Source organism: Crocodylus siamensis, chromosome 2, assembly GCF_052110815.1.
Source record: "Crocodylus siamensis isolate JL-2025a chromosome 2, ASM5211081v1, whole genome shotgun sequence".
Classification (NCBI taxonomy): domain Eukaryota; kingdom Metazoa; phylum Chordata; order Crocodylia; family Crocodylidae; genus Crocodylus; species Crocodylus siamensis.
In genome coordinates, this window is record NC_143396.1 from 81274413 (window position 1) to 81299314 (window position 24902).

Below are 24902 nucleotides of genomic sequence, written 5' to 3' on the forward strand. Positions count from 1 at the left end.
GAAGAGCTGAAAGTGTGTGCCCTGTACTTCCTCTGTATCGGACACTAGGAGAGAAATGGCTACAGTACATTTTATGGATACTAAAGCAAAAGTTGCAGGAGTGTTTCTCATTCTAAACTCTAGCTAATTAGTGAGAATATATGTGGACAAAACAACTCAGAAAACTTCAGTTTGGCTAGGTACAGATGCTCAGGGAGCTTAAGAGATTTATCACATTAAAAATAGCCACATAATCTCACTTATTTGGCCCATGTGCAGATCTTACACTTAAATCTCTAGTTAGATTGATCTAAGCGTAAATTGTACAAAAGTTCAGGAAGTTTAGATTGGTCTAAAAATGGCTGACCCCACCTAATTTAACCCTAACTCAGAGGTAATCTAATTTAGATTGGGTCTGGCAAGACTGATTTAATTTAATTTCTTCTGCACAACTCCCAGTAGAGCCCTGGAGTATGCTTTTCCTGCCCCCTGGCCTCTCACATAGTACTGGAGGGCCTCTGTGTGTCACCCCACCCCCAGCTCCCTGTGGACCTGCCAGCACTCCAATTCTGCCAAACCCTCCCAAAACTCACCAATCATCCCATGGACCCCTCTTGCTCCCCCAATCTCCCCAACCCCCCACGGACTCCACCAGTCCCCCCTGATTCCCCTAAGCAGCCCTGTGGACCCTAATTATTCCTCCAATCCCCACAAGATATCCTGCCAATCCCAATTTGCCTTGGATTGGGTGCCCATTTTTAACTTGATATAACCTCCCCAAGGTCTGTACATACCCTTAGTGTTAAGTAACTTTGTGTTGGAACCATCCCAAGAAACAACTTTGTGTTGGAATATATTCTGGGCATTCTAAGGCCATTTGTGCTCTTTGGGATTAATCTAAATTAGAGTTCAATTTGGTTATTCGGTTACAAAAATCATTTTTGGCATCCCGATTAGAAATTTTTGAGGGGTTAATTTACCTTAAAACAGCAGGTTTTATAGGATATAGTCTTTAATTGGGAAGCAAATGGAGCAGTGTTATTTCTTTTTATAAAGAAATGTAATAACTTATCAACATTTTGCTTTTCATCCATGTTTTACTTTCACCTTACAGTAAGAAAGAAAAGCGACTTAGTTCGCCATTATGACTTTAAAACAGGACAAAATTGATTTGCTGAAAATTGTTTTGTGGAGAAATACTTCAGAGTGATCTAGGACTTACCTTAATATGGAGGCAACTGAAGCTATTTTTTGAGGCTTAAAAGTCTCTATGTAGAAAACATAACAAAAAAAAATTGATAAAAGATTATTGTGTCTGAGTATTATATTAGCCATGTATCAAAAGCATCAAGCTAAAGGGTTGATTTTTTTTCATAATCACTAAAGCTCTAAATCATTCTGTATAAGTAAAGTATGCAAAAAAAAAAAAAAAAAAATCCTGTTATATAGTCTGCCCAGGGAAGCATAAGAATCCAGTTGCATACTTTGTCTTATTGGGACTGAAACAATTGTTTCTATTTTTTTTAAGGTTTTGTTGGTGGACAGTTATATAACCCTGTAGATTTCCTTTATCTGCTACACTACCAATGGAGTTTTGTGCGTGGCCTCCTTACTTAAACTGAACAAAATATGAATGTAGATTGGGGAACAATGTAATAGAAATATCTGCCCATCTCTTTTCTTTTTTTTTTAATGAGACAGGGTGGGAAATGTGGGTTTCAAAATCAATGAAGGATGGAAGTTCCATAATGATGACTTGCCCTTTGTTTTATGGCTTTTTTAGTAGGCTGCTTATGTGTGATTTTGCTGTGTTTCCAGATGTGTTGAGGCTTCTGGGTTTAAAGCCAAACCATTTTGGAAATAGCGTTAGTGCATCACTGAAACTGAATACACGTAGTTATGGGTTAGTGAAACTGGAGTAAAACACAAAAAGTTATTTCGATGGGAAAATGGATAGCTTAAAGATTGTGGAAGATATTTGTAATTTCCCAGAGTACTCTGAGATTTGGGGTGAGTTCTGAGGTCAAAGTGTCTGCAAGTACAGTGAAGTCTACCTCTATTGGGTCTCAACTACCCAGATATTGAGACAAGCCAAATTCACACTTTACAGTTACTTGATGGCTTAAAGTGTCATGTAAACAAATACAGATTTTTTTTTTTGGTCTCTTTTCTTTAAGCTAGTTACACTTGCCAAATTTTTCTCCACCTTTAACAACCACACTTTTAACTGTGTAGGTCTACATCTCCATCACTCCTTCTGATGGTATGAACCATTTGGCATCTACTTATGCTGTCTGCAGTATTTTTTTTCTCCTTATTTATGTGACTTGATCATCTTAGTCACTTTTATACACTTCAAGTGGGCAGTCTTTTAGTATGTTTAATCCAGAGGTTCGGTTGAAATTCATATAGTCTCAGAATTTTTGGAAAAGCAATTCATAATTGCATAATAGCTAATGCAAGTAAATCAGTCTGAAATATTATTTCTTTCGCTATGCTCTTGACACACAATGTACTATTTACAACCATTTTTTTCAAAAATACTTTTTATTTATTCCTAAAAATGTTTTGGTAATTCCGACTGCATTTTCACATGGCACTTTTGTTTGAAGTAGTAAAACAGTAATTTCTTCCATACCAAACATGGCTTACAGAATGTGTATGAAATTATTTATTTGTAAAAATTGGTCTATTTTGTTTCTTTGTAATATTGTGCCTAGGTCAAAAAGCTAGTTTGGTAAAAGGCAGTGTTAAACAAGACTGAACTTAGTCTTTGATTACGTAATTCATTTTAACAGATTGATCACAATAAGGTGCGTCAACTCCTGAGGAATAAAAAAAATATATATTTGTAAATATTTAAACTTAGATAATCATTTAAATCAAATTAGTACAGTCATTATTATTATTAGAATCAATGAAGCTGCAGCTTGCCACTACAAACAAAATGGCAAACTGGATGGTGGATCAATTTATGAAAGGTAACAAAAAGTTTCAACTCGGTTCCATTCATTCTACCTAATACAGTGATAAAGAGAAGTAAGGCATGAGTATTCACATTCCTCAGACCTACATTGATTGATTTAATAATTCACCACGTCTCCAGGAATAGCATCCTTTGTACTCTTCCTGCAGTCATTGTTCTCGTTTGCTACCATTTTTTAAAAACAGGTTGTTGATGGTTGTCTATATGAAGATCACCAGGGCAGTGAAGAAGAACAAAATGAAGTGTGAAGTCAATGTATATAAATTAAGAATGTAGCTGCAGCTAGTGATCTAAAGCTACTTTATTCATGAATGATATCATCCACATGGAGGATTAACATGCTTTACTTTAGGCATGTTGTCTTCACACTGTTGATTGATTTGCCTTAACTTTCCACAGGTCTTGCGTTATACATGGCTTTGGGGAGTTTGATTATGAGGTCTACAAGGCCTCATAGCCTTAAAAATCTCTTGAATTTCTTGTTTCATTTGTGATTTTTATAAGTTACAATAATTTTAAATTAACATCATTTTTGCAGATTATTGGTAAAAATTCATAATTTCCTTGAATTTATCTGGAAATTCAGATAAATTCCAGATTTATCTGTTTTCCTTGTCAATTCCAAGTTGAAGATTTTTACAAAGCCCAGGTTCAAACATCACTGAATGTGCTGCATTCTGCCTAGCTCTGTTGAAGGAGTTGGAAGAAAATTGTGATTTGCTACAACTGCTGCATTAATAACAAGTAACTTATAATAAAGGGGATATGAATAGGAAAATCAGTGGAAAATATGCTCTATTTAAATAGACTACAACATTTTTAGTAGTTGTAGTAGTAGTATTGCCATGGCAGTATCATCATGGTAGTATCTAGGCACCCCTATCCAAAATCATGGGCTTGCTATCCTAGGTGGTATAGAAATAAAAAGGCTGAGACAACTGATTTTTTTTTTTTTTTTACTGTACATTTATTAGAGAACTTTTAAAAAAATATTTTTCTGTAATTGTTTTTAGCTTTGGATCCAGCAAAAGATCCATGCTTAAAGATGAAATGTAGCCGTCATAAGGTATGCGTTGCTCAAGATCAGCAGACTGCTGTTTGCATTAGTCATCGGAGACTTACACACAGGTAAAAGTTTAAAGTTAATGTTGTTGATAGTTTACTGCTTAACTACTAAGGATTGTAGATGTTATAAATATAGTAGCTCAACTGTACTGTACTGTAGTCTTTGGTGAGATTTGCTTTTTTAAAAATAATTTGGCCAAATAAATTATTATGATTTTTTCCTGTGTTTTTTTTCATAGTACATTATAGGATTTATTTATGTAAACTTGAATAACTTGCATTGTGACACTTATTCAGATAAATGTTTTTTACACTCATCCTAATTAAGAAAAAGGATCAGGGCAATAACTGCTCCTTGCTATTATGTGATTCATTGGTCTTACTTGGTGTTTTAAGAGTTGAAATCTCTTTAAAATACATAACATTCTTATCTGTTAAACTACTTCTCATGTCTTTGTCTAGCTGCTAATAAATAAAGTAGGCCCCATATTTCTATGGTATGCCTTTTCTGCCAAAGTTCCCAACTTGAGTTTGGTTTTCATTGAATGTAGTGCCATTTTAAATTCCATTCCAGTTACATATAAGGAAATATGAGGTACATTGTGCATAGGATTAGAACAGATATTTTTTTCCTCTTAAAATAGTCATGGAACAGAGTTTCATACATAAAATATTTAATAACTTTTGTAAACTTTGCAAACTTCTCTTTTTAAAATAGTGCTTTGTTTGGGAAAGAACGTAAGCATTTCAATAAGTCATAACTATGTTTAAAACTAAACATGCCCTTAAATCGGTGGTGTCCAACCTTTCTATGGTGAAGATCACTGCTTGTAAGTAAAGAGCACCCCAGGATCTACTTCCCCACTCCACCCCCCAGCCCCCTGCTCCACCCCACAGACCAGCATCAACTATTGGAGGCTCCACGATTGGTTGGTGACCACTGCCTCAAGTACTTTGAGATGAGCCCTAACAATGGCTAACCATTAGCATAATAATGTTTTTTGTTGGTTAGTAGAAACTGTATTTAAAGGGACAATTTCAAGCTTTTCAGATAATAAATAAAATTTAAAATTTGTTCTAGGGAATGTTTTCAGCTTCCTAATATCTAGTTTTGTTTAAATATACCCATTTGTAGCTGTTCAAGCAAGCAAGTTAGTATTTTCATACTAGCAATGTAAAAAGCAATGTTTTAAAGCTTTCTTAGCTAGGCAGCTGCAGTCAATTAGCAAAAACTATTTGTAGAGCTTTGCTGTTGACATCCAACAATGATGATGTAAAATTAGAGATTTTGGTATGATCAGGCATTATATAAGTTGAAAAAATTATTGTTAAACAAATCTAGCTGTGCTCATTTCAGTGTATGTATACCATAGGGGAAAATACGTCAATGTCAAATGCAAAAGGACATCATAATTATGGAAATACAATTGTAAGTCTGAAAGAGTATTGCCCATAAGAAGAAAAAGTAATGAAAAATGGGCTTGCTTTATATTTCAGAGTTAGCTTTCTGTATAGTAGTGAGGTGCTGATGAGGCTTCTAGACCAATTGAAATTTCCTAAGCTACTTGTATAAATATATTACGTTAATATTGTGGAAATTCCTTAACAGTTCACTTTCCCTGCTGTCCCTGGTATTGTACCTAAAGGTGACTCTGTCTGATACTTTATTTGAATATCCTACAAACTTATGCTGTGAATTATCAATAGCAGAAACTTGTTTATTTAGCACTAATAATGACAAACTGTATAGATTTAAAACTACGCCAAATTGTCTCCTAGATCTGTGCCCTAAAATCATTCTCAGAATTAGATCACTGCCTCTAGCTCCTAGAAGAATGGCTTGGCCATCTTCATTGTTTTGTGCTCTCTTCCTGAAGAGGTTCTCCTGATAGGTTGGATTGAAGGAGAAATTGTTCTTTCTCTATCTCAGTAGAAATTAGGTAAGAAAAATAATACAGCGTCAGGCTATATCTATATATTTATATTGGTATTACTTCAGAAGGATACTGTGTGTGATGGGTAATCTAAATATTTGCTTTTAATAACATTTCATCCACAACTTTTCCATCACATTTCCATTTTTTATTACTGGTCTGGATGAGTGTTTGATCTGGGCTGCTGGTTTGACTCATAGATTCATAGATGTAGGGTCAGAAGGGACCTTGTAGATCTTCTAGTTTGACCCCCTGCCATGGGCAGGAGAGAAAACTGGGCTCAGATGACCCCAGCCAGGTAAACATTGAGCCTTCTCTTAAAGACTCCCAGGGTAGAAGCCATCACCACTTCCTTGGAAGTTGGTTCCAGATCCTAGCTGCCCTGACTGTGAAGTAGTGCCTTCTACTGTCTAGACTAAAATACCTGTGAATGTCTGATTGCTGAAAAAGTGGCGTACACCCAGTGGAAGGGAGGCACTATCACCAAAGAGGACTCCTGAAACTTTTAGTCTTTCTTGACAGAATTTCTTAACAAAATAAGCTGGGGGTAGGGTGTGGGTGGACAGGGGATGAGGGGTTGGAGATGTTATAAAGAAGAGATTATAAACAGGGAACCCCCTGCACAGGTCCACTCAAGTTTTTAAATACCAGCTTCCCTGCTTCTGGGTCCCATTAGTTACTCCAGGAGATGTTCCCACAAGGTTTCGGGGAAGTTGCACAGGAAAAGAAATCGTCTCAGGCTCTATTAGGCCCTTGTTACATATTGCACTTTGAACTGCTCAAATGAATGTTGGTTGGTGTTAAAACTAGCTTGAGTTTGGAGCAGTCCCACCTTAAGCTAACAACCTTCTCTGACTGTCTCCCACCTACACAGCTATGACTTGCTACTAGAGGGTTGGCTAGCAGGAGTCTGACTAAGAGCTACAACTGTGAGTTGCCACTACAGGGCAGGGTTGCTGAGCTAGGAAAGGCTTCCATCCCTGCTCTAAGTGTGGGGGTGGGGGCTGGGAAGGTTGGTGGGGAGTGGGAACATGAAGCTTGGAGGTGGAGAGTTAATGGGATGGGGTGGGTAATGAAATGGGATGTAGAAAGGAAATGAAGACAGGGGAAAGACAATGAAATGAAGGAAGTCAGCCACTGAAGGATGAAAGAAAGAGAAGTAAAAAAGAAAAGAAATAAAGAGGAAGTAAATTAAAGAAGGTATTGTGTTTTAATAAATTGCAATTTGGGATTGAAATGTGCTGATCATGCTTCCTGGGGTGGCTGGAAGGTGGGAGCAGTGAGGGAAGGAACTTTTGGGGCAGCTACTTCCCCTACTCCAGGAAGGAAGCCCCAGCTCATGGGCATCTGGCCCAGCCCCCTACATTGTTTCTCACCCACCCTCCCAGACCCTACTCCTGAATCCAACCACATGTTACAACCTGACCACACATTAATGGAAAGCGAGCTGGGTAACATGCCATGGAGTAGTGGAACTGTAAACTGCCTGAAGTGTGCTTAAAACTAGATTCTTGTGTTAATGTGTAGAGAATCCAGGGGTTAAGAACTCCAGGGGCTACCTAAAATTATTGTGTAACAAGGAACTTACTGTTTTATCTTGATTTACTAGTTCCCTTTTGAGGTGTTTTGGTACCCTTATCACTGTCCTGTTTTTAAGTTCATCTGTTGGGGTTTTTTTATTGAAAGCTTCCCTAAATCCTTGCCGGGAAAGGCAGCACCTCCCTTTATCCCCAAGTCCAGACCTACCAATCTCTGATCCTTACATAACACAGCTCTTGGACCTTATGAAAGGCCTCCACCAGAGGCTAAGGAAGTGGTGATGAGACACCTTCCATTCAGAAGTATAGAGATCCTTGTGTTCTGTGATCTGCAGTCAGATGGCACTTAGAAAATGATCAGGCCTCATATCCTTCTCATGCTGTTCCTTTTGCTCTAGTTCATGGAACTGTATGTACATAAGTAATGACTACATGATTAAACCCTTTGTTTATGAACAAGAAAGTGAACAAATAGAGATAAAGTATACAGTATTACAAATGCATTTGTGAATTATATTGTAAAACACATTAATCAACAAACAATATTTTTTTTCTTTATAATGTATATCCAACTTACATATTGATTTCAGATAAAATGTTTTTAAGGAAGTTGTGAAGTACAATTTGAGTTTTAAATAATTTTATAATCTTAAAGTATAAAAATAATAAGTAAAACTGATAATTTTCTCACTTGGTAGTTGGAAAAAAACCTTACTGCAGCAGCATGCCACTAATTATTTACTAAGAACTGGGACAAGGCTGAATATTTTTTGCGTAAATTATTGATTTTGCTATGTGGAAAATAGAAATGGAGTTCTTGCTGCCAACATAATAAATAATAAGAGACTTTTGCTGTTCAGAAGTAGGAAAAAAATTAAGAATTAGTTTGTTAGGAGCAGTTTCAGTAATTGCACTGCTTTATCTTTCTTATAAGTTTTCTAAATGACATTAAAAATATATAACTATCCAAACAAACAGATAGCAAACACTTTAAGTGAATGACTATAATATTGTAAAGTTCCTTAGGAGCTACTGTTTTAGGAGTTACCAACAAAATAAGGTAAAATGCTAGTTTAAAATGGGAAGCAAGAAGAGTACATTTGATATGTGTCTAGCTTTAGAATATTGTTAGGGGTTTTTTCAGTTAGAACAAAATAACTGGGATAATTTTATCAGTCAAACATTTTGACATTTATCTGTTTTGTCAAAACAAACTTTTTCACTTTTTGTGGTAATGAGTGGGGATAATACTAACATTCTGTTCCATAAATGCTAAATAATTGATTCAAGTATAATAAGAATGTATAACAAAATGCAATTATAATTTTGCTTTTATAATGTTTTATTAACTTGTATTGAATTGGTATATTTCACCATTATTATTTTCCATCTGGGAAGTTCTAGTCTCTTAAAAAGATTTTCTTCAGGGCTAAGTACAGACCATCATAAATCCTGAGGCTAAATTGATTTAGTCTTAGCAGGTTACTCTAAAATGCAGAGATTAAACTGGCAAACAACTGAACGCTTATTTCTTTTAATTCAGGAATGTAACCACATGTTTACAGTGACTCTAGCCAGAAACTTGGGGGCGTTGATGCACGTGTCTGGCACGTAGCCAGCATGGGCTGTGTGTTCGCTTCCTCTTCCTGCTGCCCCCAAGGTCTCTGGGATTTCAGTCCAGAATTGCAGCAGCAGGACTCTCTAGGGTTCCTCATCACTTCCTGTTCCTGCTTTCAAGTGCTTCTGGGATTTGTAGTCCACAGTTGCAGCCAGTAGTAAGTTTTTCAGTAAGTTTAGCAGCAGGGAAGCTCTGTACTCAGGGGAAGGTGGACTTAATTTCCCTCCCTGTCCCTAAACCTCAGCTGGGTTTTGCCTGGGGGAGGGCGGTACAATCCCTGCCTCTTTTCCTGTGCCCCCTCAACCATTCTCTGCTGAAGCTGACAGCCGAGCCCAGCGCTGGAAAGCATGCTGTGGGACTGTGATTTAACTTGAACCAGGAAGAGGTCTGGGACAGAAGTTTCATAAACAGGTTTGACCCAAAGCAGTTAAGTCTGATACTACATTCAACCAGGTTTATCTTAAACCAGTTTCAAAATAGCAGAAAATATGCACTGAACTTCTGTTCTGTTACAGGCTTAAACCCATTTCTGATCACTTAAACTGGTTTATGTGTAACTTCTATTCCTAGCCCAGATGTTTTCCTTAGTGCCTGCACTGAAACACACTTTTGGTGTTGATAAATGTACAGTCTTCACACAATATTTTATTTTAATAAAAGCATGTCAGTCAACTATTCAAAAAATATCTCATTCTTGACCAAGATTTGATTACGTACATTGTGGGGAATCTGTTTTGTTAGTAAAAGGTTCTCTATAAAAACAGACACCAGGTCTTAAGATAAAAATGTTATTAGTGTAACATAAATCCTACAACGCACACAGGAGTGAATGTGTAGGTCTGGGCAGTTCAATTGATTTCAATAAAGCTGTAATAATTTAAGCAGCTGATTTGACCTGTAATTTCTTAAATTTTTATTTGCCTGCTGTCTAGTAGACTTTGTTTTTTCTTTTCTTAATCCATATATCAAATCTGCTGTGTAGGGTAACTTTTGTAAGTTCATTCCATTTAGTGAACACCCTGGTGTCAGAGTCACTCAGACATGAATGTGAGTCTCAGTTGGGCTTGTGCAAAAGTCTACACCTGGCTTTGTATAGCTGGAAATGGGTACCTACTGATTGGAGCTATGGTGCACAAAGTTAGTTCAGAATGGTGCCAGTTGCATTATTTTACTATGTCCTGTTGCCTTCAGTAATTGGCAACATAGCCTGATGGGTTGACTTTGATTCTGTTGGGCAAACAGCATAACATTTTAACACTTAATCTGTATGTAGCCCTTTAAGAACAGGTGTACAAAAACTCCACAAGATACTGGTCAAAAGGTTGCTTCAAAAGCAGCTGGAGCCAATGTAACATTGTTTCCTTACCTAGCTGATCATAAAAAGACAAGTTATGTGACTGACTGAACTGAAAGGCATATGACATGAATCAAAGTGCTCATTAAAAAAAGATGGGTATAAGATCAGATTTTTCAGACATTTTACAAAGGAACCTAATGAGCAATTTAACTTGTGTCATTACAGTATGGTCTTTTGTCATATCTTTTTAATAGTACTTTTAATTTGGTTTAAGTGAATATTTTTCTGGTGTAAAAGGCAAGAGTTCCAAAACTGAACAAGCCAAGATGAGAAACCCTTTTGATTTCTTTTGCAATACATTAATAGGTGCTTTAATTCTCTATTTTTAGGAAGTCTTTCTTTTTCCCCCCTCTAGCAATCTTCAGTTATTTATAATTCTCTAGCTCTCCTGTTCTTGTGATAAGTTGTTCCTCTGAGGTAATGATACACACACCCAAAGGCCACCAAGCTTGTTCTGTTGTATTTATGTTGTATACACAATCATAAATTATTTCAAATGGCTAATTAACACTTGTGTTTTTCTTTTGTTTTTATTAAATAGTTTCCAATTTAGCAGTCGTGTGTGCTGCACAAACATCAATTATTCATAAATATTCTCAGTCTCCCTGCACCTTCCCCTCGATGATCCCTCCTTCTATACATTCCATCTCTTTTCTCTAGCCATTTTCAAAATGTTATTGGCTAGCATGGATGATACAGTGCTCTGTGCCATGATAGCGGTCATTACAAATAGGCAGCAGCTTGTGGAGATGTAGCTGGATGGCTTTAGTTCTGTAAGTCCGAGTCTTGTCTACCGAGCAGTTTTTGCTATGGCTTTGGCAGCAGCACCAACAGCAACCCTGCCAGGAGCAGCAGCAGCAGCAGCAGGAGTTTGAGGAGGTGAATGAGAAAAAGAGCCAGCTGCATATGGAAGAACTTCATGGATCACTTTCCCTTGGCGCAGAATCATTTCTGGAGTCATAAAGCAAGTGCTGGCTGGCAGGGATGGATTATGCTGCAGGCTTGGGATGAGTGGTGTGGCTGAAAAGTGTAAGGATGATGATAAAGGGCACTATTCTGGAGATCTGCCCAGAGCTGTAGTATAGTACACCAAAGTGAGAGCTTTCCTAATTGTCCAGAAGTGTGTGGCCATCACCATCTGGAAGCTCAGAAACCCTGATTGCTGCCAATCAGTAGCTAACTAATTTAGAGAGAACAGATGGACTGGGCTGTTGTGGTGGTGGTGGTAGTGGTCACAGCTATTACAAAGGTACTGCCAGTGCAGGCACCTTATTGATGACATACACATGAAGTTTCCAAATTACACTGAAGTATTGATGGAACCCATAATACCATTCTTTCTTTTCCAGCACTAGACTGCTGTGCTTATATAGAGAAAGGAATGTTTCTCCGGTATGCTCCATGCCCTAGTAATTCACTGTGGCAGATTTAGTGCGAGTCAGTCATGATGCTACACTTTACTAGACAAGGCACAGCACTTTTTATTTAATGGAAAAGTAGGTTTGTTCTGATAGCTGTCACTTTAAACATGATTACTGTTGTTATTCCCCTTGTTCTGAAAAACTCACTTTATCCTCTAATACTTTGTTTGCATTTGGGTTATCAAAAAGCTCTCTCACAAGCAGTATGTGCTATACATTAAAACTTCATATTTTGCATAATACCTGTGAGAGGAACGTGAGGGGAGGTAGGGGGACTCAGGAAGGCAGGGAGGTTCAGAGACTCTGAGATCATTAAGTACAGTACAGTGAGATGCCCTCTCTAAAATGGTAGTCACCAGGGGCACTTGATCAAGGGTGCACTATGTTCTTTTTCTGGGAACAGGGACAGTTTTACTTTTATAGTAGCATTTTAATGAACTGTATGAAGACTGATATTCATTTTCATTATTTAGTGAATCTTAAAAGATAGTAACATCTGGGGACAATTTTTTAATATACAACTCCATGTAATTACATGAAAATTTGCATGAATATGGTATAGGGACTATATTATTAATTGCCTTTTGAAATTATATTTATTTTCTTTGTTTATATTAACTTTTCATGTTCATTTTATGAACATTTCATAGTGGTGAGTGTTTCATGTAATAGTTTACAAATATTAAAGATCATAAAAATGAAGCATCAGGATTATCCATTTGTCTTTTGGAAGTATTCTTTTATCCAGTCTTGTAGATAAACTTATACAAATAAGAATATTTTAAAACCTCTTATTTTATAGAACTGTAAGTGCAGATAGAAGCACTTTTGCTGCAGCAATTTTTAGTAAAGCGCAAATGCGAATGGAACGCTGAAAACAGCATAGCTTTGGTATACATGATACAATAGTAAGAATTGATCAACAAGTACAAAGTTCAAATTTCTTAACGTAGGATCTCAAAATTGCAAATTTGACCTCTTAGTTTGTAATCTGAGTTGATGTGGTGTTCCTGTCTGCTCATGCTGCTGTTCACATGAGAGCTGGAATGCTGCAGCAGAAAGCAAAGCTCCAGCAACGTTGAAGGGTTCAAAGTGACTTATGCTGTCATCTGTAGACCAGGAAAGTGTAGTCACGGTGAATTTCTGATCCTAGGATGCAGAAATTTTCAGAGTCTCTTGTCCAGGAACTGCTCATGGATAGCGTGCTATGCTGGAGGTGGAGAGAGGATGAAGTTTTGCTTCAAAGCATTTTCCAGAGAAGCTGTTTGTCTGGCTGTGAGCTCCAGCAATGATCATTCTCCTTTTTCTAGAGGAGCACAAGCTGTGGAAAGACAAAGATGGTTCTTTGTTAAGTTTTCATGGCATCAGAGATGTATTTTTGTTCTCCCCTTGTTTTTGAGATGCTATCCCCATATCTTCTCCTGTACAGTGAGTCCTTTCAGTTTATTCACCCTCTTTCACTTTACCTTAATCATGAAGATGTGAGGGCCAGTGGTTGCCTGTAATGCCACAGTGGTGGGTGGTTGTCAGGCATTGAGAGATGGAAGCTGGAGGTGGACTTGTTTGCATTTCTATATGTAAATGTACCTTTTCAATCATTTCTTATGCTAGCAAACATGGTGCTGATACTTGATCAGGAAAGAAACTTTGTTTAAGAAGGATAAACAAAGTTCAGAGCAGAGGGTCAGACTCCATGATCTACAAGGTCCTTTCCAACCCTAGAAATCTATGAAATCTCTGGAACCACTGATGTTATTTACAAGAAAGTTACCTCCTGTTGGCTTGGAAAGGAATTACAAAACAGTTCTTCCTTGTAATGCTGGATCCGTAACATACTCTCTATCATTCATTTTCCATTTTATATCTCAGATGTGCACAAAATCTGCTGTGATAGTGACTTTAATAATAATTGTTTGAAATCTTAAGGGTTAGCAGTGCCCCCTGGCTGTTGCCATATTGATACTTTACTATTTCTACCTCTTTTCATCTGCATTCCAAATGGAATGTAGCTACTGCTTAAATGCTAGATTTTGTGCCAGGAAAAATGTCTAAATGGAATGCTGTGAAATATGTCTTAACATGCAATGATAAAATGATGTGGAATATGCCTTATTCTGTTGTGAATATACCCTGTGGAGTTATGAAATGCTATGTTATCAATACTATGATACAGTGCTCTGAAAGCTGTAGCCTCAAGCAAGGCATTGATCAAACTCTGAGACAAACTAATTTAAATGGTGCCTACTTGCTACACCATTCAGTAAACTTATTTTCATGCTAGGGTTTTCATCTGAATCTGGCATGCCGAAGAGGGCTGGGTAGTGCAAGTTTTCCATTTTGAACATGCTGAAAATGGGAATAGGAAATGAAAGCAGAGGTGTTTCTAATTCCTTTACCTGATCACCATTTTGAACATATAGATAAGGAAGTTTAGAGAAGTAGTTAGTCATCTGAGAGAAGTTTATAGACGTATTCTGAAGTTAGGTAGAAGGCAGGCTAAATATGCACCTTATAGACTAATTAAATAAAATATTCTGAAGCTTGTGGGTGTGGGTGTGTATATGCATATTTTAAGATTTTGAGAATGTAAGCTTACTTTATCAGATGCTGTGAAAGGGCAGCACAGAGTAATATATAAAGAGGAGTGAGTAATTTTTCATACAAAATATGAGAAGTGGGGACAGCAGGGCAGTGCTGGGAGAGGCAAAAAACCAAGGAACCCACAAAAGCAGAAGTGTCACAACCAGATAATAGGAAGAGTTTGCCAGTATAGGCAGCTGGGAAGGAGCCAAGAAATATTTGTGTGGGGGCCACAGAACTTAAATTTACTTAGTAAGTCTGTTTTTAGAATGGATTCCCTTGTCAGCCACCCTGATGCAGTCCCATGTTGAGAAGGTAAGCCTGTTGCAGGATAGGACTTGGAAAAGCTACAATCAACATCCTCCCATCATGGTGTTATCCATCAGGCACCTAGAAAAAACCACTCATATATATAAAAGTAGGTATCATGGGTATATATCATAGTAGTTAATGTCAAAGGTTCTCACTGGATGAAGCTGTGTGTCAGTACCAGTATTCTCTCAGTCTGACTTGTGCTCTTGTGTTGCAAAGAGATCCTGGCTTCTGGGCAAAATCCCTTCTTTCATGCAAGTGTCTGTTGGTCCTAGACCCCTCACTAATTTCAGTTGTCTCTGCACAACCTTCAAATATCAGTTAATAGTGTTATCGCATGATAAAATCCCATCCGGCTTTCTAGCAAACTGTTTTTGTCACCATGCTTTGTAATAAAGTATGACTGGGCATTCCAGGATGCAACTCCTCTTCAGTGTTGGCTTCATCAAAGTTGTGAAATTTCTCTTCTCAAAGACTGCATGTTCTTTTGCCTTCCTCCCAAGAGCCTCTGAATGGCTCTGGTTGGGGTGTGTATGTAAGATACACTAACTGTAGTGGAATGGTACTGAATTCAAGGATGTGCACGTGCAAATGATGTGTTCCAGGCAGAACACCAAGATTTAAACAAGGAGATGGTGTCCAATTGATGCAATCCAAGAGAAGTATAGGACATGCAGATAAACTAATCTGCCATGCTATGATGCATATCAATCTAGGATGGAGTCTTCAGACTTGTACACAGTTGAGCTTCCGTCCAACATTTTGCACTAACTTAATGCTCCATGAAATTATTATGCTTTCACACAGGAGTACAGAATATGCATTATCCTGCTAATTAGCCCTCTCTAAGAATTGTCTTGTGGACAAAGGTTATTTCAATGTGTATAAACTAAGTTTTGCACAAACTACACGACTTAGAGTAGAGGAACACTGGTGGGATTATTTATACAAATTTTTATACACATTGCCTTTTTGTGCATTTCCTTCAATGATTCATGTACTACAGCTGGAGGAGAGCCCTCTGGAGCAAAAAACCTTAAAAGGGAGCAGGGCTGCCATCCAGCAAAGTACTTAAACATGTACATAATTTTAAATGTGAGCAATGCCATAGGTTTGATAGGATTACTTGTATATGAAACTGGATGGATGTGGTCCAAATGCATTTTATCAAAATAACAATATTTAAGTCTAGCAAGTAGACAGAAAAAAGGAAAACGTCTTGATTAACATCACCTTTCCCTACTTTGACATTTTTTCTTTTGTTTTTGTGTCATATCTGTTCAGCTACAGGAGACAATTTACAAATGAGGTTACACACAGTTAAAACTTTGTCATTGTCAGGACTATGCCAAAATTCAACTCCAAACTGTCAAGAATTGGCAAAGTACCAAGTGCTGAATTTCCAGAGTAGGTAGATTGAAACATAGAATATGAAAACACGGCTTTGGGCCAGACAACCAGATCTGACATCCTTAGAGTTTCTTTGACGTGTTACAGCGGAGTAAGCAACCTTGCACTGACCAAGCCTAGTAGAATCTGATAAAACATAAAAGCCTTATTCTCATCTTGCATACATATAAGAATGCTTTAGCCAAAAATGATCAAATGCAACAGTCCTTTCTGTAAGGAAAGTGTGGAGTTATCTGTGTACTGGATGGTGTTTCGTGTGTGGCACTTGCTTTTGTTTCTTAAATTATAAGTTGTCTTCAGTATGTTTTATGGCCTTTTATTTGTTTTAAATTTTTTAACGTAAGTGCCAACTATGTAGCTCTTTAGGATGAATATGAGAAGAAAAATAAGTTCGTTGACTATGCGATTTTGAGGATGATCTCCAAGATTTTTTTTTTTTTTTTTTTTTTTTGCTTCCTTTAAATTTTCAAAATGCCAACATGCTCCAGTGCTGGAAAAAAACTGGTTCATAGGCAGTTCATGCCACGTTCAATTTGTAGTTAGTAGTATTTAAAAAAATAAATAAAAGGCCCCAGGGGAGGCACACCTAGGCCAAGGGTTAGCGAGGAACTAGTTAGGGAACTTCTGGAGGGACTGGATGTATTTAAGTCAGATGGTCTGGACGATCTCCACCCTAGAGTACTGAGGGAATTGGCTGAGGTCATTGCAGGACCCCTGGCATGGCTTTACGAGCACTCGTGGTGCTCTGGTATGGTGCCAGAGGACTGAAAGAGGGCCAACATGGTTCCCATCCCCAGAAAGGGGAAGAAGGAGGACCCGGGAAACTATAGGCCAGTTAGTCTTACCTCGATCCTGGGCAAGCTTTTTGAGAAAATTATTCTGGTGCATGTCCACGAGGGGCCAGCAGGGGAGATCATGCTTAGGGGCAATCAACGTGGATTCATTAGTGGCAGGTCCTATCAGACCAACCTTGTGTCCTTCTATGATCAGATCACTAAATCCTTAGATGCAGGGGTAGCAGTGGACATAGTCTTCCTGGACTTTCGGAAGGCCTTCGACACTGTCTCTCACCCTGTTCTCGTTAAGAAACTGGGGGACTGTGGTGTCGACACCAACTGGTTGGAGGGCCGCACCCAGAGGGTGGTAGTGGATGTGTCATTTTCAACCTGGAGGGATGTGGGCAGTGGGGTTCCGCAGGGCTCGGTCCTCGGGCCCGCACTGTTCAACGTCTTCATCAGTTACTTGGATGAGGGGGTAAAAAAGCACCCTGTTCAAATTTGCTGATGACACTAAGGTGTGGGAGGATGTGGACACGCTAGAAGGGAGGAATAGGCTGCAGTCGGACCTAGACAGGTTACAGGGGTGGGCGGATGAGAATAGGACGGGATTCAACACCGACAAGTGCAAAGTGATGCACCTGGGGAAGAGCAACTGGCACCATACCTACAGGTTGGGGAACTCCCCTCTTGTCAGCACAAAGTCGGAAAAGGATCTTAGCATCATCATTGACTCCAAGATGAACATGGGCCGGCAGTGTGGGGATGCAGTCAGGAAGGCCAATTGTACTTTGTCATGCATCCACAGATGCATCTCAGGTAGGTCCAAAGAGGTGATCCTCCCCCTCTCTATGCAGCACTGGTCAGGCCGCAGCTGGAGTTCTGCGTCCAGTTCTGGGTGCCGCACTTCAAGAGGCAACATGGAGAGGGTCCAGGGGAGGGCCACTTGCATGATCGGGGGCAGTAGGGAAGGCCATATGAGGAGAGGCTATGGGACCTGAACCTGTTCAGCCTCCAGAAGAGAAGGCTGAGGGGGGATCTAGTGGCTTGTTACAAACTAGTCAGGGGGGATCAGCAGGCACCGGGGAAGTCCCTGTTCCCCCAAGCACTACCAGGAGTGACCAGGAATAATGGTCACAAGCTGGCAGAGGGTAGATTCAGGCTAGATATCAGGAGGCGCTACTTCACAGTCAGGGCGGCTAGGATCTGGAACCAATTTCCAAGAGAAGTGGTGCTGGCTCCTACCCTGGGGGTCTTTAAGAGGAGGTTAAATGTATACCTTGCTGGAGTCGTTTGACCCCAGTCCTCTTTCTTGCCATGGCAGAGGGTTGGATTAGATGATCTACTCAGGTCCCTTGTGACCCTAGAAACTATGAAACTATTTTTCATATAAAGCCATGATTTGGGAAGTCCGAATCCAGCACATCTGCCCACCATTTTTTAGTTCATTCTGTTGAATTGTGATGTACATTTTTTCCCTAGTTATTTTGATTTTAAAGTCTAAGTAGTAAGTGGTCACAATATGTAGATGGAACAATGCAAGTGTTCAGTAACCAGTTATTTTAATTTGTAATATCCTAGGCCCCCTTCTACACATTACAGGTCCTAATTCTGCTCTATATTTTATAGGTATCATGCAGTTAACTGGTTAATTATACAATTACCTGGAGACCTGTTACATATGCAAAATAGCTATCACATGTTAAAAAGCTCCAGTCAGCTATGAAGTTAAACCTTGAAAATGCATACTAACCTTATAGCTGTTTGCTGTCTGCCCATCCCTGTAACCTGTCTAGGTCCAATTGCAGCCTATTCCTCCCTTCTAGCATGTTCACATCCCCCCACACCTTAGTGTCATCAGCAACTTCAATTTGCACATGTAGCAGGGTTTCACCTGTGGCTGGGAACCCCATCAGCTGACAGGACTTGTAACTTCAGGGATCAACTCTGGAGACCTGGGGATTGTGGCTGCTGTGATTTTTGAAGGTGCGGGGATATGTGGAACCCCTGGGTCCATACAGGGATCTGGGTCCTGGCTGTGCATAGTCCTCTCAGCAAAGGGGGCTCCCAGCTGTGGGTGTCTGCTTCTTGCTTCCCCTACACGGGTAGTAAGGCATGATTGGATCTAATTGGCATGATTCCACTGTCATACTTGCTGCAATGCATGTGTGTCATGGGAGGAGGCATGACTGTGTGGATCACACATTAGATTCAATCATGCCTTTACCTGCCTGTGTAGAAGGGACCCAAGGCATATATAAGGGGACAGAACTTCATGTACCTTAGATATTAGGGCTGTGTGAAACAGCACCATTTCATTTTGACTTCTGTTTCACTATTTCGAAGGGACAGTTTCATTTCATCACTTTGTTTAGCTGTTTCGACGCGTTTCAATGTTTCACCCATAGGCTATAATGTGGCATCATAAAATGCCTGTAACTTTGTCATTTCTTGCCTGATTCAGATGAAAACTGGTTACTGAGGGCATGAAGCCTGCCAACTTTCAAGGAGCTAGGTGCAGGGGGTTTTGTGAAACTGCACCTCAACCAGTTGAAAGCAAAACTTGTGTCGCTGGCAGCAGCCTGCTGTCATTCTGTGTGCAGATCTGGGGATCCACACCCCCAGGAAGAGTCTGACATGGCCCCATAGCCCTCATGGGGGTGTGGGCCCCCAGATTTGAACGCACAATAACAGGAGGCTGTCGCTACCACCTGGGACCGGCTCTGGGCGCAGTGTGCACCCAGTACTGGGAAGACTGCTACTGCCACTGGCTCCAGGCAGCACTGGTAACCTCCTGTCATCCCATGTGCAGATCTGGGGCCTGTGCCCCCTGGGAGGCCCACTCTGGGAGGGCAGGTTGTGGTGGGAGCTAGAGCAAGTTTTGGGGTGGCAGCATCCCTCCTTCCATCGCTGTGGCCTGCCCTGAGTGTAGGGGAGAGCATGGTGCCACCCCTGCTGCAGCCCCGGGAGTGCCAGATGCTGCCTGCCTGCAGTCGCTGGCCTGCGCCATGCCAGGGAGTTCAGGGCACAATGCAGCCCAGTGGCTGCAGGCAGGCAGAGTTGGCTGCTCCTGGGACTGCAGCAGGGGTAGCACTGGGAGGGCAGGTTGAGCTTTGTGGGGTTGGCAGAGCTGCTCAGAGCACAGCCCTGACTCTCCCCACCTCCCGGCACCGGGCTGCACTCTGAGTGACTCTGCCTGCCCCATGGAGCTCAGCCCAGCAGCAGGAGACCCAGTGCTGGAGCCAGTTGGAGCACAGCCCTGGCAGGTGCAGGCTGGTAGGGGGAGGCTCCACAGCCCCATGGAGCTATGCCTGGTGGTGGGAGGTGGGGGAGAGCCACTGTCCAGGCTGTGCTGAGAGCCAGGGCTGCATTCCAAGCGGCTCTGCCACTGGCTTTCCGGCACCTCCTGCCACCAGGCTCAGCTCCGTGGGGCTGCAGAGGCTCCAGCTGCTGGGATGTGCTCACCAGGGCTCAGCTCAGAGCCAGGGCTGTGCTCCAAGCAGCTCCACCTGTCCCATGGAGATCAGCCCAGTGGCAGGAAAGCCAGTGGCAGAGCCACTTGGGGCCCAGCCCTAGTGAGCACAGCCTGGTGGCAGGAGGCTACTCAGTCCCATGGAGCTGAGCCTGGGGCTGGGAGGTGACAGGAGAGCCACTGGCCAGGGCTGCGCTCGGAGCGGCTCTGGCACTCGCTTTCTGCTGCCAGGCTCAGCTCTGTGGGGCTGTGGAGCCTCCTACTGCCAGGCTGCACTTAGAGTGACTCCACCACTGGCTCTTCTGCCGTCTCTTGCCACCGGGCTGAGCTCCATGGGGCTGGTGAAGCTGCTAGGAGTGCAGCCCTGCCTCTCCCCTGCCTCCCACCACCTGGCTGCTTTGAAACAAAACGTTTCGAAACATTTGAAACATTTTGAGTTCCCTCATTTAATTTTGAAGCCTTTTGTTTCATCTTGATTTCACTGTTTCAAGCTCGAAACTTGTTGAAACAGCTTCAAAAAAAAACACCCATCAAAATTTCACACAGCCCTACCAGACATCTTTCTTTATAGTCATTTCCCTCTTCTCTTTTCCCTCCATTCTCTGACTTAGATAAATCTGTATTTCCGTCCTTTTTTTCCCTAGTATGGTGTATTACTTTGGTTTTATATACCTTCTATCCCTTCCACCTCTTGTTTGAAAAGCAGCATTTATTTTCCTCTCCCATATTCACAACTGGTATCTGTTGCTCTCTACCTTGTTTTCTTCTCTAAGGTGTCTTTAATTTTTGTTCAGTGCCGGTTTTTTACTTTCCTGATCTTATGTCATTCTTGCTAGTATTACTAGTATTCTATTTTCTCTTCCAGGCCCTTACCTGTTCCTCTAATACCAATACTTAGCATCCAGTAGGCACAGAATCCCTGTGAGAGAGGTGATTTAGTAGTAGTATCCCAGATAAAACTCAGAAAGAGGCCCTTTTGCATATACAGGGCATCAATAAAAATTAACAAGTTTAAAATATGACTATAATATGATATGACACTCTTAAGTATATTAGTGGGGTATAGGCATGCTATGGTAGCATGTCATTATTTACCAATCATTGAATTCATGTTATCACCATGACAGACTGTGGTTTTATTGCAGTGAAATATGTTTGTTATAATGATGTGGTATGCCTCAGTTTCCTTGATTAGCTTGAACATGGGGAAAGAAGGGACTTTTTGTGTGTGGGAGCCTGCCAGAGTGGTGTATTACTTGGGAATGAGCCAATTTGCATAGGACCCAGCAAAGTACAAAAATGGACTCCAGCCTCAGCACCTGAAAAGACTCCCTGCTCTTTCTGATGCCAAGAAGGCACCTCAGTGGGGCAATGCAAAGAAATGCCTAGAGCCAGGGCTAGGGAGTTGCATGGTCACTTGCAAAGCATGTTAAGAATACCACATTACGGTCTCAAAACAGTTAATAATTGTAAAATCTTTTCAGTCATTTAATTCAGGGGTAGCCAACCTGTGGCATGAATACCACAAGTGTGTAGGCAGCCTCTGCGGGGGGCACAGGCAACACAGGAGATAGGGTAGGGAGAAAAAAAAAGTATAAAATCTGGCAGGGAAAGAGAATTGGAGTGGAACTTGAGAGGGTGTGGAGCTTATGTGTGACATACCTGCCAAAAAGATTAGACCCTGCTGACTCAATCCATCCTTTTGCCAATCTGTGCCTTTATGCTCTCCTAGTAGATTTCATGTTCAACTACTAACTAATCAATTGATCTTAGCCCAAAGGCCTAGAAAAAAACTATAATGAATGAAATGTTCAATTGTTGTACTGGATCATATCATTGATCCATCTGCTTTATTATTCTGTCTTTAGAAGTCTGCCTCTTGCAAGCGCTTCTGAAGAACAGAGAAGAGGGAAGTAGAAAATGCTTTCTAATTACATATTTATGTGGTCTTATCAGTGTATCTGGTCACCTAGTGATTTATGTGGTACTCTGATGTGGAAAAAACATTGCTTTTTCAGCTTTGGGGTGATCAGCTTTGTGGCTTAGAGCTTGAGATTTGGTTAACCTTGTCTGTGATGGATGATGTGACAAAAATCTAGAGTAAATTTCTAAATGCTACAGTACAGCAATACTGATTCCATTCTATTCAGTACCCACAGCACTTAATCTCTCTGGCCATTCTTTGGCAAATGTGTGATTAAGCACTTGATGTCCTAAGAAGTAATAATGATTGATGGATGAGATGGGCATCTAGTAGGAGAAAAGTCATAAAAAATTCCTTTTTTTTTTAAAGTTTTTTTTACACATACTTAATGCCATCACATTTGTAATACATATTTCAAGTAGAATAACAATATTGTCCCTACTTTACATATGTAGCAATTTAACTAAAGGATCAAGTTTTCAAAGCGTCAAACTATTAACAACTTTCAATGGAACTTAGATTCTGAAGGGAATATATCACTTGCAAATTCAGTTTAGCTTTGCTTCTTCTGCCATTTTGGTGCTTTTGACAATTTCACCCTTACTCTAACTCCACTTCAGACATTTTTGAAAATGTCTTTAATCTATGATTATCCATTGGGAAATGATGCATCAATTGCTAAAAATTCCGGCAAGTCAGATTGATTAAATGTGAAGTGTTGGTGAGTGGAGACAAGACATTCACAAATAGAGCTGAATACAGCAAGGCTCTAAATTACAGCGGTGTAAAATGTGCACGGAGCTCTTCTATACACTCAGGAACTCTTGGTATTAGGCTTTATCCAGCTGCTTTGCATTTGAGAACACATGTCCAGCATAAGAGGCATCTGTTTTCAAATAGAGACTTTTTTAGAATTTTTGATCTGTCTAACAAATTTACAAGGTGAGAAACTTCCTGATCTAGGCTAAAATGAGGATGAAGTTGTTTAAGGGGTACATTCTGAAAGAAAACTCTGGTATAATTTTGTGAAGAATATGCAAACCTGAGTTATATTGCTTTTTCTGTTAAAACCCATTACTGTTGAAAGTGTATCTGTGGGAACTGTGCTTTAAAGAATAATAAAATTACATATAGATTAGGATCAATTACTTATCTTCTATCCACTCTCTTTTACTACTTATACTAATAATCCCTTTTCTGTGCCCAAAGTACTCTTAACTGCTTTCAACCTTGCATTTCCATTACCAGAAATGCTTCATGTATTTACATGTGTGTGGGTGCATAGGATGTGCATTAACATGGGCAAAAATTAATATAGCACAGAAAATCAGGAATACATTTGTTACCAAATATGTAACATACCAGAATTATTCTGGCATGTTTATATTTAAAATTAATAAGCCATTGGTTAGCCTCTGAGGAGCCTCATGCTAATATATTGTTTACTATAATGTGAAAGAATAGATTTGTGATATCTGTTCACTGCTAGAAAATAGACACACATTCCTCTTAAGCATTCTGAAGACAAATTTTTAACTAATGGTAGTATAGTGCAGGATAAAGATTGATGCATACAAAATGTACGCAAGCCAATATATGTCTGTATACAAATTGGCTTACATTTGCTGGGGGACACTGTTCTTGAAAATTCTTGCCTCTGCTCTCATGAGTTATACTCTCCTTTCATGAGACACCAGCATCTGTGGGAGTAGAGGTTCATATTGTAAACTACCCTTTTTTTTGTTTGAAGTATTTGGAGTCTCCTTTTTAGTCTAAACTGCCACTAATTTCCATGTTACTGTAATCAGTTATAATATTCCTTAAACAGAGAGAGATGATGTGCACAGATTTTAGATTAATACATTTTAGGGGTAGAATGAATCCTAATCTAATGCAACTCATATTACAAGTTGTAACAGTATTGCGACTAAGGTAGCAGGTATGTTTTTTTCTTTGGATACATGATTGTCTGTCCCCTTTTCTGAAAGTCTGGCATTCATAGATAGGGTGATGGAGGAGGCAGCTGCTAACAAGCAAATCAACTTCTGGGAATAAGTAACGTCCTCATATTTCTAGCTCATAGATGGCAGTTCCTTTGTTAGCAGCTGGCTCCTTCCCCACTACCCATGGATATGATCTCAAAAAGAGCAGGGCTTTATGGATTTTATTTTAAATATATGTAGATAAGATTTGGTTTTCTTAACCACTCAATTAAAATCTTAATTGTTCAGTTCAAGCCTGAGTCAGACCATGTTAAAGTCTGCATGAGATTTCTGCGTTCCTTTCACTGTGAGTTAATCAGGCTCATTCTCTAGCTAATTATAAAAAAGAGGGAAGAAAGGAAAAGTATCTTTTAACTTCCGCCCTCTATATTTTCTATTTCCTGTATTTCATTTTTTCTTATATATCTTTAGGTTGTATTATGTTTTTCATTAAACAAAACAATGGACTTGCTTTCGGCAGATTTTCCAAAAGTTGCAAACACTGCTATTTAGAATGTCATCATTTCACATTATAACACTGCTGTCTG

At 39.9% G+C, this 24902-nt stretch overlaps 1 protein-coding gene across 1 annotated transcript in view; it reads left to right on the forward strand.

Moving 5' to 3' along the window:
* SPOCK3 (SPARC (osteonectin), cwcv and kazal like domains proteoglycan 3) overlaps positions 1 to 24902 on the forward strand; it is a 513922-nt gene that overhangs the window by 246672 nt on the left and 242348 nt on the right. The window contains exon 4 of the mRNA XM_090036237.1: positions 3979 to 4093. Coding sequence (XP_089892363.1) covers positions 3979 to 4093 — 115 coding nt within the window. The remainder of the gene's footprint in view (positions 1 to 3978; positions 4094 to 24902) is intronic.